This window comes from Salmo salar, chromosome 07 (genome assembly GCF_965601325.2).
Source record: "Salmo salar chromosome 07, fSalSal1, whole genome shotgun sequence".
NCBI classification, from domain to species: Eukaryota; Metazoa; Chordata; class Actinopteri; order Salmoniformes; family Salmonidae; genus Salmo; species Salmo salar.
Window position 1 is genome coordinate 35,039,508 of NC_138297.1, and position 12,993 is coordinate 35,052,500.

General features: G+C 42.4%; 1 protein-coding gene across 1 annotated transcript in view; it reads right to left on the reverse strand.

Annotated features, from left to right (window-relative positions):
- Positions 1 to 4,171: 4,171 nt before the first annotated feature.
- LOC100196045 (phospholipase C, beta 3 (phosphatidylinositol-specific)) overlaps positions 4,172 to 12,993 on the reverse strand; it is a 47,471-nt gene continuing 38,649 nt past the window's right edge. Inside the window, 1 exon segment of the mRNA NM_001141074.1 lies at positions 4,172 to 4,786. Coding sequence (NP_001134546.1) covers positions 4,745 to 4,786 — 42 coding nt within the window. The 3' untranslated portion in view covers positions 4,172 to 4,744.

The window sequence follows — 12,993 nt, forward strand, 5'->3', positions numbered from 1 at the left end:
TTTGCTTGTAAGCAGGAATCAGGAGGATATCATTTTGGTCAGATTTGCTAAATGGAGTGTGAGGGAGGGCTTTGTATGCGTCTCTGTGTGTGGAGTAAAGAGTGTCTCCCCCCTCTGGTTGCACATTTAACATGCTGATAGAAATTTGGTACAACAGATTTGTTTCCCTGTTTTAAAGTCCCTGGCTACTAGGATCACCGTTTTTTGTTTGCTTATGGCTGAATACAGCTCATTCAATGCTGTGTTAATGCCAGCCTCAGTCTGTGTTGGTATGTAAACAGCTATGAAAAATACCGATAAACTCTCTCGGTAGATAGTGTGGTCTACAGCTTATCATGAGATACTCTACCTCAGGCGAGCAATAGCTCGAGACTTCCTTAGCACCAGCTGTTATTTCCAAAAATACATAGTCTGCCGCCCCATGTCTTACCAGACGCTGCTGTTCTATCCTGCCGGTACAGCGTATAACCAGCCTACGGAGCTGTGAGGGGAACGGCACCTCCATACCTTCAGGCTCTGATCAGGCCCTACACCCAAACAAGGGCACTGCTGGCCCCCCTACCTCTGAGGAAGCACGGTTCCCGCTCAGCCCAGTCCAAACTGTTCGCTGCTCTGGCACCCCAATGGTGGAACAAGCTCCCTCACGACGCCAGGACAGCGGAGTCAATCACCACCTTCCGGAGACACCTGAAACCCCACCTCTTTAAGGAATACCTGGGATAGGATAAAGTAATCCTTCTAACCCCCCCCCCCCCCCCCCCCCCTTAAAATATTTAGATGCACTATTGTAAAGTGGTTGTTCCACTGGATATCATAAGGTGAATGCACCAATTTGTAAGTCGCTCTGGATAAGAGCGTCTGCTAAATGACTTAAATGTAAATGTAAATAATATTGCACGTTTGCTAGCAGAATGGAAGGAAGTGGAGGTTTATTCGATCTCCTACGAATTCTCAGAAGGCAGCCCACCTTCTGGCCCCTTTTTCTCCACCTGCTCTTCACGCTAATCACGGGGATCGGTGCCTGTCCCCGAGAAAGCAGTATATCATTCGCGTCTAGCTCGTCAGACTCGTTAAAGGAAAAAAATTATTTCTGCCAGTCCGGGGTGAGTAATCGCAGTCCAGAAGTTATTTTCGGTTATAAGAGACAGTAGCGGCAACATTATGTACAAAATAAGTTACAAACAACGCAAATAAACGTAGAAAAAAACACCCAACTCAATCAGTTGGGGACACGTAAAACGTCAGCCTGCTTCTCCGGCGCCATTGTTAATCACAACACATAACCCGGTCGAGCGTCACTTGCCAGATGAAGCTAGCTGGCTGCTTATAACGTTAGCTTTGGGCAACAGGGTCAAGTAGTTGGCTAGCTGTTTATTTTCATGAACTGAAGTTCAATTTCATCAGGCGAACGACAAGTGGCTACCTAGGTTATACTTACTCACAGGATTCCTAAATCATTGCTAAGAATAATGAAAATGACTGCAGTTTCTACTGGTCATTGTTTTCAGGCTGGTTGTATTGGTGCTAGCTAGGTACCAAGCTAAAGCTAGCTAGCTACCCCAGAAGTTGCGGTTAAACAAATAATGCTTTATTACCAACGTGGTATTGTATACACATTGTTCGTGGCCGGTGTTTGCTTGTTTGCAGACTTTTTTTTTGTACAGCTTTGACAGTGCTACTAATAGTAGTGGTGGCGCTTGGCTTGCACGTCCAAATTCAGAACACAACATTCTATAATAGAACTGTTATTTGATGTGTCAAATTAAAAGCTTATTTAACGAGTCATAGTGTTATTGTCAAATCGTGTTATTTGACGTGTATCTTTTTTTACACGCAAAGACCCAAACGGCGTTCTGTAGCATGTCGTGAGGCTAATAGCAGTGACGCTATTACTGTGCAACATCTGAAAAATAGCGCACTTGGTAGTGTGTACCGGTGCTCGTCTAGTCGCGAAAGCCAACATCACCCACGACAGAGTCAAGGGCAATGAATTCCATTATCTTGGCGTTTAATGGATTTCGCCTTTGAGTTGTCTCGCTGAAATGTTCTTACTCTTTCAAATGACTGCTCGATCCATACAGCAGACATTGTGGGCTAGGTTAGGAATGCTGTGTTGCACATGTAGCGCAAAATTTTACGTGGCGTCATTACGTCATGTACCCACGTTATAGTCAGCTTTGACATCGGTTTTGCACATCGGCGTTAAACTAGACATCGGGCCGATACCGATGTTAGCTAATAACATCCGATTCCGGTATGTTCACCGATATCGTGCATCCCTAATTTATTTATATATACACACTAGATGACTGACCGGGTGCTGTTTTGAAGCCACTGTGCCTCTACAATAGAAAAAATACTTTAAATACAGTTAAGTTAAGAATCTGAACAGGCAGTAAATATGAGGTTGGGGTTCTCCGTAAGTGATTTTTTTTTTTGTGGACAAGGCATTCATTGAAAATGCCTTTGAACATGTAGCAATTGTGTTTTTCTATTAGAAACTGAAATACATGTTCTTTCCATCAAGGTTGTTCTTCTGTGATCATGCTTCCTAATATATGAGTAATATCCTTCTTCTTACTTAGATCCACCAGAAAAAAATACAAATCTTTGTTTACCAAGTGCCATGTCCTGTTAACATCTTACAGCACTTATTGACAATTGAACTCAAAATCCCTGATCGACACCAGCACAGTTGGGATTGCAAATGTTGATAAACATGTGCAAACAGAACCGCTTTCCTGAGGTGGGTCTTTGGTTGGGTCTTTTTACCCATTTATTAACAGCAAAGAAAACATCTATAATTCCATATAGACAGATATAATTACCGTAGGCCCATATCATAGTTCCAAGGTGTCAATGGTGAGCGTGGTAAGAACTGTATGCTCTCCATGGGGAAAAACTATTTTCACTCCAGTTCTATACCGACGTGTCTTTTTTGGGGGAATTTTATAAGGTGACACCTAGTGGCCTTCTCGGGTACTTTGTCATTGATGTCTATCTCTGGCCCTCTGTGTGGCCTTATCACATGTAAATTATGTACAATAATCAAATAAGATGACCAAGTGTAAAACATTATCCTAAATACAAACCATCAACTTAGTAAATACCATTGCTGTTTAATGTTTCAGCATGAAATATCCTTTTTTTTTTGTTTCACAATCTATTTTACTATGTCAATATGCCTTTGTTGTAAATGTTTTGATGACAGTTGTGAAAAAAGTCAGTTGGAAGAGTTTGAGTTAATAGAAATGTCATTGTTGATTAGATGCTTTTTATATTAATTTGGCTATTTTCTCTTGAACCATATGGTCTATCTACTAGAAACTCATGAACAATATGGATATATATATTGTTTTGCAGTTATTCAAGTATAAATTACATATGTTAACTGTTAATTATGGGCTCCCGAGTGGCGCAGCGTTCGAAGGCACTGCATCTCAGTGCTAGAAGCGTCACTACAGACCCTGGCTCGATTCCAGACTGTATCACAACCGGCCGTGATTGGGAGTCCCATAGGGCGGCGCACAATTGGCCAAGTGTCGTAGGGTTTGGCCAGGGTAGGCCGTCATTTTAAATAAGAATTTGTTCTTAACTGACTTGCCTGGTTAAATTATATATTTTTGTTTTAATTTACCAACATTACAAAAGAATCTGGTAACTTTGGTGAATTATCTAGAAAAAATAAACGCACACCTATAAAGGCGAGGTGCTGGCTAGCGGAGTAGAAAACTAGAAAATAAGGGAAAGACGCACACTCTAAGAGCTCAGATGCAAAAATTGAATAACCAACGTTTCGACAGCAAAGCTGTCTTCATCAGGGTATCATCACAAACACTGCGAGATGAGTCATTTATATAGTGTCAGAAGACACACAGGTGTTTGTAATCATGGCCAAGTGTGGCCTAATATCATTGGTTAACTCAAATATTTAAAAAAAAATGGCATACAAAGAACATAAATATTCCATTACCGTACTTAGAAGCATGTCAAACGCTGTTTAAAATCAATTTGTATGCAATTTTTTTCGTAAAATAGCGATAATATTCCATCCGGGCAACGTTGTATTCATTCAAAAGCTGAAAGAAAAAAATGGAGAAGTCTCGTGACCGCGCATATCCAGTCTCACTGTCCCCAGGCTGACCACTCACAAATCAAATCAAATTTCAAATCAAATCAAATTTATTTATATAGCCCTTCGTACATCAGCTGATATCTCAAAGTGCTGTACAGAAACCCAGCCTAAAACCCCAAACAGCAAGCAATGCAGGTGTAGAAGCACGGTGGCTAGGAAAAACTCCCTAGAAAGGCCAAAACCTAGGAAGAAACGTAGAGAGGAACCAGGCTATGAGGGGTGGCCAGTCCTCTTCTGGCTGTGCCGGGTGGAGATTATAACAGGACATGGCCTAGATGTTCAAATGTTCATAAATGACCAGCATTGTCAAATAATAATAATAATCATAGTAGTTGTCGAGGGTGCAACAAGTCAGTAACACAAGAGTAAGTGTCAGTTGGCTTTTTCATAGCCGATCTTTGAGAGTATCTCTACCGCTCCTGCTGTCTCTAGAGAGTTGAAAACAGCAGGACTGGGACAGGTAGCACGTCCGGTGAATAGGCCAGGGTTCCAGCAGGTCTGGGACAGGTGGCACGTCCGGTGAACAGGTCAGGGTTCCATAGCTGCAGGCAGAACAGTTGGACCTGGAGCAGCAGCACGGCCAGGTGAACTGGGGACAGCAAGGAGTCATCAAGCCAGGTAGTCCTGAGGCATGGTTCTAGGGCTCAGGTCCTCCGAGAGAGAAAGAAAGAAAGAGAGAGAATTAGAGGGAGCATATTTAAATTCACACAGGACACCGGAAAAGACAATTGAAATATTCCAGATGTGACAGACTGACCCTAGCCCCCCGACACATAAACTACTGCAGCATAAATACTGGAGGCTGAGACAGGAGGGGTCAGGAGACACTGTGGCCCCATCCGATGAAACCCCCGGACAGGGCCAAACAGGTAGGATATAACCCCACCCACTTTGCCAAAGCACAGCCTCCACACCACTGGAGGGATATCTCCAACCACCAACATACCATCCTGGGACAAGGCCGAGTATAGCCCACAAAGATCTCCGCCACGGCACAGCCCAAGGGGGGGCACCAACCCAGACAGGAAGACCACGTCAGTGACTCAACCCACTCAAGTGACGCACCCCTCCCAGGGACGGCATGGAAGAACACCAGTAAGCCAGTGACTCAGCCCCCGTAATAGGGGTAGAGGCAGAGAATCCCAGTGGAAAGAGGGGAAACCGGCCAGGCAGAGACAGCAAGGGCGGTTCGTTGCTCCAGCCTTTCCGTTCACCTTCACACCCCTGGGCCAGACTACACTTAATCATAGGACCTACTGAAGAGATGTCTTCAGTAAAGGTTGAGACTGAGTCTGTGTCTCTCACATGGGTAGGCAGACTATTCCATAAAAATGGAGCTCTATAGGAGAAAGCCCTGCCTCCAGCTGTTTGCTTAGAAATTCTAGGAACAATTAGGAGGCCCGCGTCTTGTGACCGTAGCGTACTTGTAGGTATGTACGGCAGGACCAAATTGGAAAGATAGGTAGGAGCAAGCCCATGTAATGCTTTGTAGGTTAGCAGTAAAACCTTGAAATCAGCCCTTGCCTTAACAGGAAGCCAGTGTAGGGAGGCTAGCACTGGAGTAATATGATCAATTTTTGGGGTTCTAGTCAGGATTCTAGCAGCCGTATTTAGCACTAACTGAAGTTTATTTAGTGCTTTATCCGGGTAGCTGGAAAGTAGAGCATTGCAGTAGTCCAACCTAGAAGTAACAAATGCGTGGATTAACCTGTTAGGGCTAGGGGGCAGTATTTGCACGGCTGGATAAAAAAAATGTACCCGATTTAATCTGGTTACTAATCCTACCCAGTAACTAGAATATGCATATACTTATTATATATGGATAGAAAACACTCTAAAGTTTCTAAAACTGTTTGAATGGTGTCTGTGAGTATAACAGAACTCATTTGGCAGGCAAAACCCTGAGACATTTTCTGACAGGAAGTGGATACCTGATGTGTTGTATTACCTTTAAACCTATCCCATTGAAAAATACAGGGGCTGAGGAATATTTTGGCACTTCCTATTGCTTCCACTAGATGTCACCAGCCTTTACAAAGTGTTTTGAGTCTTCTGGAGGGAGATCTGACCGAACAAGAGCCATGGAACGATGATGGCCCATTAGACACCTGGCGCGCGAGTTCATGTTGGGTACCCTCGTTCCAATACGTTATAAAAGAGTATGCATTCGTCCACCTTGAATATTATTCATGTTCTGGTTAAAAAAGGCCCTAATGATTTATGCTATACAACATTTGACATGTTTGAACGAACGTAAATATATTTTTTCCCCTCGTTCATGACGAGAAGTCCGGCTGGCTTAGATCATGTGCTAACAAGACGGAGATTTTTGGACATAAATGATGAGCTTTTTTGAACAAAACTACATTCGTTATGGACCTGTGATACCTGGAAGTGACATCTGATGAAGAGAATCAAAGGTAATGGATTATTTACATAGTATTTTCGATTTTAGATCTCCCCAACATGACGTCTAGTCTGTATCGCAACGCGTACTTTTCTGGGCGCAGTGCTCAGATTATTGCAAAGTGTGATTTCCCAGTAAGGTTATTTTTAAATCTGGCAAGTTGATTGCGTTCAAGAGATGTAAATCTATAATTCTTTAAATGATAATATAATATTTTACCAATGTTTTCTAATTTTAATTATTTAATTTGTGGTGTTGACTTGACTGCCGGTTATTGGAGGGAAACGATTTCCTCAACATCAATGCCATAGTAAAACGCTGTTTTTGGATATAAATATGAACTTGATAGAACTAGAAATGCATGCATTGTCTAACATAATGTCCTAGGAGTGTCATCTGATGGAGATTGTAAAAGGTTAGTGCATCATTTTAGCTGGTTTTATGGTTTTGGTGACCCTGTCTTTGAATTGACAAAACATTACACACAACTCTTGTAAATGTACTGTCCTAACATACTCTAAATTTATGCTTTCACCGTAAAACCTTTTTGAAATCGTAAAAAGTGGTTAGATTAAGGAGATGTTTATCTTTCAAAGGGTGTAAAATAGTTATATGTTTGAAAAATTTGAATTTTGACATTTATTTGGATTCAAATTTGCCGCTCTTGAAATGCACCTGCTGTTGATGGAGTGCACCACGGGTGGGACGCTAGCGTCCCACCTAGCCCATAGAGGTTAAAGAAGCAATAAAACGGACCTTCTTTAGACTAGTTGAGTATCTGGAGCATTAGCATTTGTGGGTTCGATTACAGGCTCAAAATGGCCAGAAACAAAGACCTTTCTTCTGAAAATCGTCAGTCTATTCTTGTACTGAGTAATGAAGGCTATTCCATGTGAGAAATTGCCAAGAAACTGAAGACCTCCTACAACGCTCTGTACTACTCCCTTCACAGAACAGCACAAACTGGCTCTAACCAGAATAGAAAGAGAAGTGGGAGGCCCCGGTGCACAACTGAGCAAGAGGACAATTGCATTAGAGTGTCTAGTTTGAGAAACAGACGCCTCACTGTCCTCAACTGGTAGCTTCATTAAATAGTACCCGCAAAACACCAGTCTCAACGTCAACAGTGAAGAGGCGACTCCGGGATGCTGGCCTTCTAGGCAGAGTTCCTCTGTCCAGTGTCTCTGCTCTTTTGCCCATCTTAATCTTTTATTTTTATTGGCCAATCAGAGATATAGCTTTTTCTTTGCAACTCTGCCTAGAAGGCAAATGTAGCTAGCCAGTTTAGCCTACTAAAACAACCTGCTCAAACAGAGGGATGCTATCTTAGCTAGCTGGCTGTGACTATCCAACACAACACTGGAACTCTTCCAAGTAAATTTTTTTATTATTTTTTATTTGCCCTTTATTTAACTAGGCAAGTCGGTTAAGAACAAATTCTTATTTTCAATGACGGCCTAGCAACAGTGGGTTAACTGCCTTGTTCAGGGGCAGAACGACAGATTTTTTTTTACCTTGCCTTAAGGAGGTAAAACTAATTTACTTGCCATCGGGGACCATTGGTGTAACTGCTAAACTGCTTGCTGGCTGTACACTGTACTGCATGATTGTAGCAGATTTACTAACGCGTTAGTTATAGTAGCTATGTTGACTATGCTGTTAGCTAATATGGTGACAATGAAGTAGGCTGTATGTAGCGGTTATGAGATTAATGTTTGGCTTGGAAATATTTTTTCACCTGGTCACAGACAGCTGATGTGTTGTGCACTGAAGTCCACATGCAAGGGAAAAGGTGAGAGGAGTAGAGTACGTAGATGCGAGAAGGAATTATACAATGAGCAAAATGATCATGCTGTTTGTATGTGGTGGCTATGAAAGTGAACTTTCATTGCAGGGGTGTATTCATTCCTACAATTCTGTTGAAAAAAAATCTTAAAATGGAAGCAAACAATACTAAACGGGAAAAACATACCTTTTATTTGTCCAATATAAACTCGTTTGCAACTGTTGGACTAATGATTACACCCTAGATCAGTTATATGCAGGCAAAAGTGTGCAAGGCGGTAACGAAGGTGTCACTGTCTGTCACCTTGATTACTCAAAAATGTTTCTCGACCTGTGCACCTACGTTATAATCTTTTATTCATAGGTTAGGTTGTAGCAACCTCATAGTGGGTATAGGGAAAATTATATATCATATTATCATATAGTGTTACATTGAGCTGGAATATGAATGACAGTCATCCAATATGCTGTAATAGAAATAAGGCCATCCTTATAAAAAAATAAGTGTCCTCCCTAATCTTAAACGTCACCAACCGCCACTGTTGTCTACATTCCTCTCTCATTCAGCAGCATGTACTGTTGCAGGAGTAAAAGTGTATCCATCTGTGTCCGAGCCGGAAAAAAAACAGGCTCAATGGATTATGGTCATTGTAGTTAATTACCACGTTTCTGCACTGAACTAGGTTGCATATTTAACTCTCTTCAGCCCATCGTCCCATATAGTTCTTGACATCATTTCGCTCTTAAATTATTTGATTTCTCTCTAGAGAAATGGCTCGTTGGGATCACAATAAAAAAAAAATGGAATTCAAGTAATTAAACAGACATCGGTCAATTAGTTGTTTAATAACCAAAATAATACAAACAAAAAATTGGTTAAATCACTCAGCACTAATAATTTGGGCATGGAATATAAGTAATAATATATCTAATTTGTATAGCACTTTTATTAACCTTTATTTAACTAGGCAAGTCAGTTAAGAACAAATTCTTATTTTCAATGACGGCCTAGGAACACTGGGTTAACTGCCTTGTTCAGGGGCAGAACGACAGATGTTTACCTTGTCAGCTCGGGGATTCGATCTTGCAACCTTTCGGTTACTAGTCCAACGCTCTAACCACTAGGCTACCTGCCGCCCCCAAAAAATGTCATTACAGCAAGAATCTCAAAGACGCTCTCATAACAGAAAAAAATTACATTTCAGTTAGCCTTTTGACAGTTCTGGGTGGAAGATCTTCCAACGTCATCCACAGAGACAGGAGCAAGTACAACAGATCACATCCTGTGTCCGATCCACACTCCATGTGCACCTTCCTCACCTGCACCTTCCACGCCTCTTTCGACTGAGGCCCAGATGAAGGGTTGAGCAGGGGGGAAAACGATGGTCAGATGATTCAGGGGGGAAACAAGTCATGAGACAGGTCAACTCTTGCCATCCCCAGTCGTAGACTCCTTGGTAAAGCCCTCCGAAAAACATGTAGCATCCACCTGGATGAAGCCATGCAGCCACTAAGCTTAGGCTGCATGAAGCTCACTACAGTCAAAAGGGATAGTCCACTTTGGAATAAACTAATCAGGAAAAACTTTAATGATCCTTTGTCATCTTCAACAATCAACCCAGCAAATTAAAATTGGTTCTGTGAATGTTCCCAGAACATTCACATTCATTCAAGCCCAGTCAAGTTGGTTGTTCGTCATTGCTAGACAGCCATTTTCAAGTCTCGTCATAGATTTTCAAGCCGATTGAAGTTAAAACTAACTCGGCCACTCAGGAACATTCAATGTCATCTTGGTAAGCAACCCAAGTGTATTTGCTGTTTTAGGTTATTGTCCAGTGTCCATTGGAAAGAAGACTGAACCAAGTTTTCCTCTAGAATTTTGCCTGTGCTTTTATTTTTATCCTTTAAAAAAAACTCCCTAGTCCTTTCCAGCTTCCACCCGTTTACGCAACGCTGCACTGGCCACTTTAATAATGGAACACTAGTCACTTTAATAATGTTTACATACTGCTTTACTCATCTTATGTTTATACTGTATTCAATTCTACTATATTTTAGTCAATGCCACTGACATTGCTCAATCTAATATTTACATATATCTTAATTCATTCTTTTACTTTTAGATTTGTGTGTATTGTTGTGAATCATTTTTCGATATTACTGCACTGTTAGATACTACTGCATTGTTTGGAGCTACGAACACAAGAATTTAGCTAAACCCACAATAACATCTGCCTGTGACCAAAAACATTTGATTTGATAACATGATGCAGCCACCACCATGCTTGAAAATATGAAGAGTTGTTAGGTACTTAGTGATGTGATGTGTTGGATTTGACCCAAACATAACACTTTGTATTAAAGTAAATTTATTGGTTACTGACTCACGACATATCAGCTTTTCATTTAAAATTAATATGCACACGTTTTGAAAAGCATTATTCCACTTTGACATTATGGAATTTCATTTAATCCATTTTAAGTTCAGGCGGTAACAACAAAACATTTTTTTTTCAGTTACACACTGAATAAAAAAAGGATTACATTGAAATGTTGTTACACTGGCCTACACACAATATCCCATAATGTCAAAATGGAATGACATTTTTACAAATTAATTATAACTGAAAAGCTGAAACGTCATCAGTCAATAAGTATTCAATCCCTTTGTTATGGCAAGCCTAAATAAGCTCAACAGTAAAAATGTGCTTAATAAATCACACAATAAGTTGCATGGAATCATTCTGTGTGCAATAATAGTGTTTAACATGATTTTTGAATGACTACCTCATCTCTGTACTCAACACATACAATGACACTCGATCCCTCCGATGTCAACAACTACAGACCAGTATCCCTTCTTTCTTTTCTCTCCAAAACTCTTGAACGTGCCGTCCTTGGCCAGCTCTCCTGCTATCTCTCTCAGAATGACCTTCTTGATCCTAATCAGTCAGGTTTCAAGACTGGGCATTCAACTGAGACTGCTCTTCTCTGTGTCACGGAGGCTCTCCGCACTGCTAAAGCTAACTCTCTCTCCTCTGCTCTCATCCTTCTAGACCTATCTGCTGCCTTTGATACTGTGAACCATCAGATCCTCCTCTCCACCCTCTCCGAGTTGGGCATCTCCGGCGCGGCCCACGCTTGGATTGCATCCTACCTGACAGGTCGCTCCTACCAGGTGGCGTGGCGAGAATCTGTCTCCGCACCATGCGCTCTCACCACTGGTGTCCCCCAGGGCTCTGTTCTAGGCCCTCTCCTATTCTCGCTATACACCAAGTCACTTGGCTCTGTCATATCTTCACATGGTCTCTCCTATCATTGCTATGCAGACGACACACAATTAATCTTCTCCTTTCCCCCTTCTGATAACCAGGCGGCGAATCGCATCTCTGCATGTCTGTCAGACATATCAGTGTGGATGACAGATCACCAGCTCAAGCTAAACCTCGGCAAGACGGAGCTGCTCTTCCTCCTGGGGAAGGACTGCCCGTTCCATGATCTCGCCATCACGGTTGACAACTCCCTTGTGTCCTCCTCCCAGAGTACTAAGAACCTTGGCGTGATCCTGGACAACACCCTGTCATTCTCCACTAACATCAAGGCGGTGACCCGATCCTGTAGGTTCATGCTCTACAACATTCGCAGAGTACGACCCTGCCTCACACAGGAAGTGGCGCAGGTCCTAATCCAGGCACTTGTCATCTCCCGTCTGGATTACTGCAACTCGCTGTTGGCTGGGCTCCCTGCCTGTGCCATTAAACCCCTACAACTCATCCAGAACGCCGCAGCCCGTCTGGTGTTCAACCTTCCCAAGTTCTCTCACGTCACCCCGCTCCTCCGCTTTCTCCACTGGCTTCCAGTTGAAGCTCGCATCCGCTACAAGACCATGGTGATTGCCTACGGAGCTGTGAAGGGAACGGCACCTCCATACCTTCAGGCTCTGATCAGGCCCTACACCCAAACAAGGGCACTGCGTTCATCCACCTCTGGCCTGCTGGCCCCCCTACCTCTGAGGAAGCACAGTTCCCGCTCAGCCCAGTCAAAACTGTTCGCTGCTCTGGCACCCCAATGGTGGAACAAGCTCCCTCACGACGCCAGGACAGCGGAGTCAGTCACCACCTTCCGGAGACACCTGAAACCCCACCTCTTTAAGGAATACCTAGGATAGGATAAAGTAATCCTTCTAACCCCCCCCCCCCCCTTAAAAGATTTAGATGCACTATTGTAAAGTGGTTGTTCCACTGGATATCATAAGGTGAATGCACCAATTTGTAAGTCGCTCTGGATAAGAGCGTCTGCTAAATGACTTAAATGTAAATATGTAAGGTCCCTCAGTCGAGCAGTGAATTTCAAACACAGATTCAACCACAAAGACCAGGAAGGTTTTCCAATGCCTCACAAAGAAGGGCACCTATTGGTAGATGGGTAAAAAACAAAATGCAGACATTGATTATCCATTTGAGCATGGTGAAGTTATTAATTACACTTTGGATGGTGGATTATTTACACCCAGTCACTACAAAGATACAGTCGGTTTTGCTGAATCAGTTGCCGGAGAGGAAGGAAACCGCTCAGGGATTTCATCATGAGGCCAAAGGTGACTTTAAAACGGTTACAGAGTTTAATGGCTGTGATAGAAAACTGAGGATGGATCAACAACGTTGAA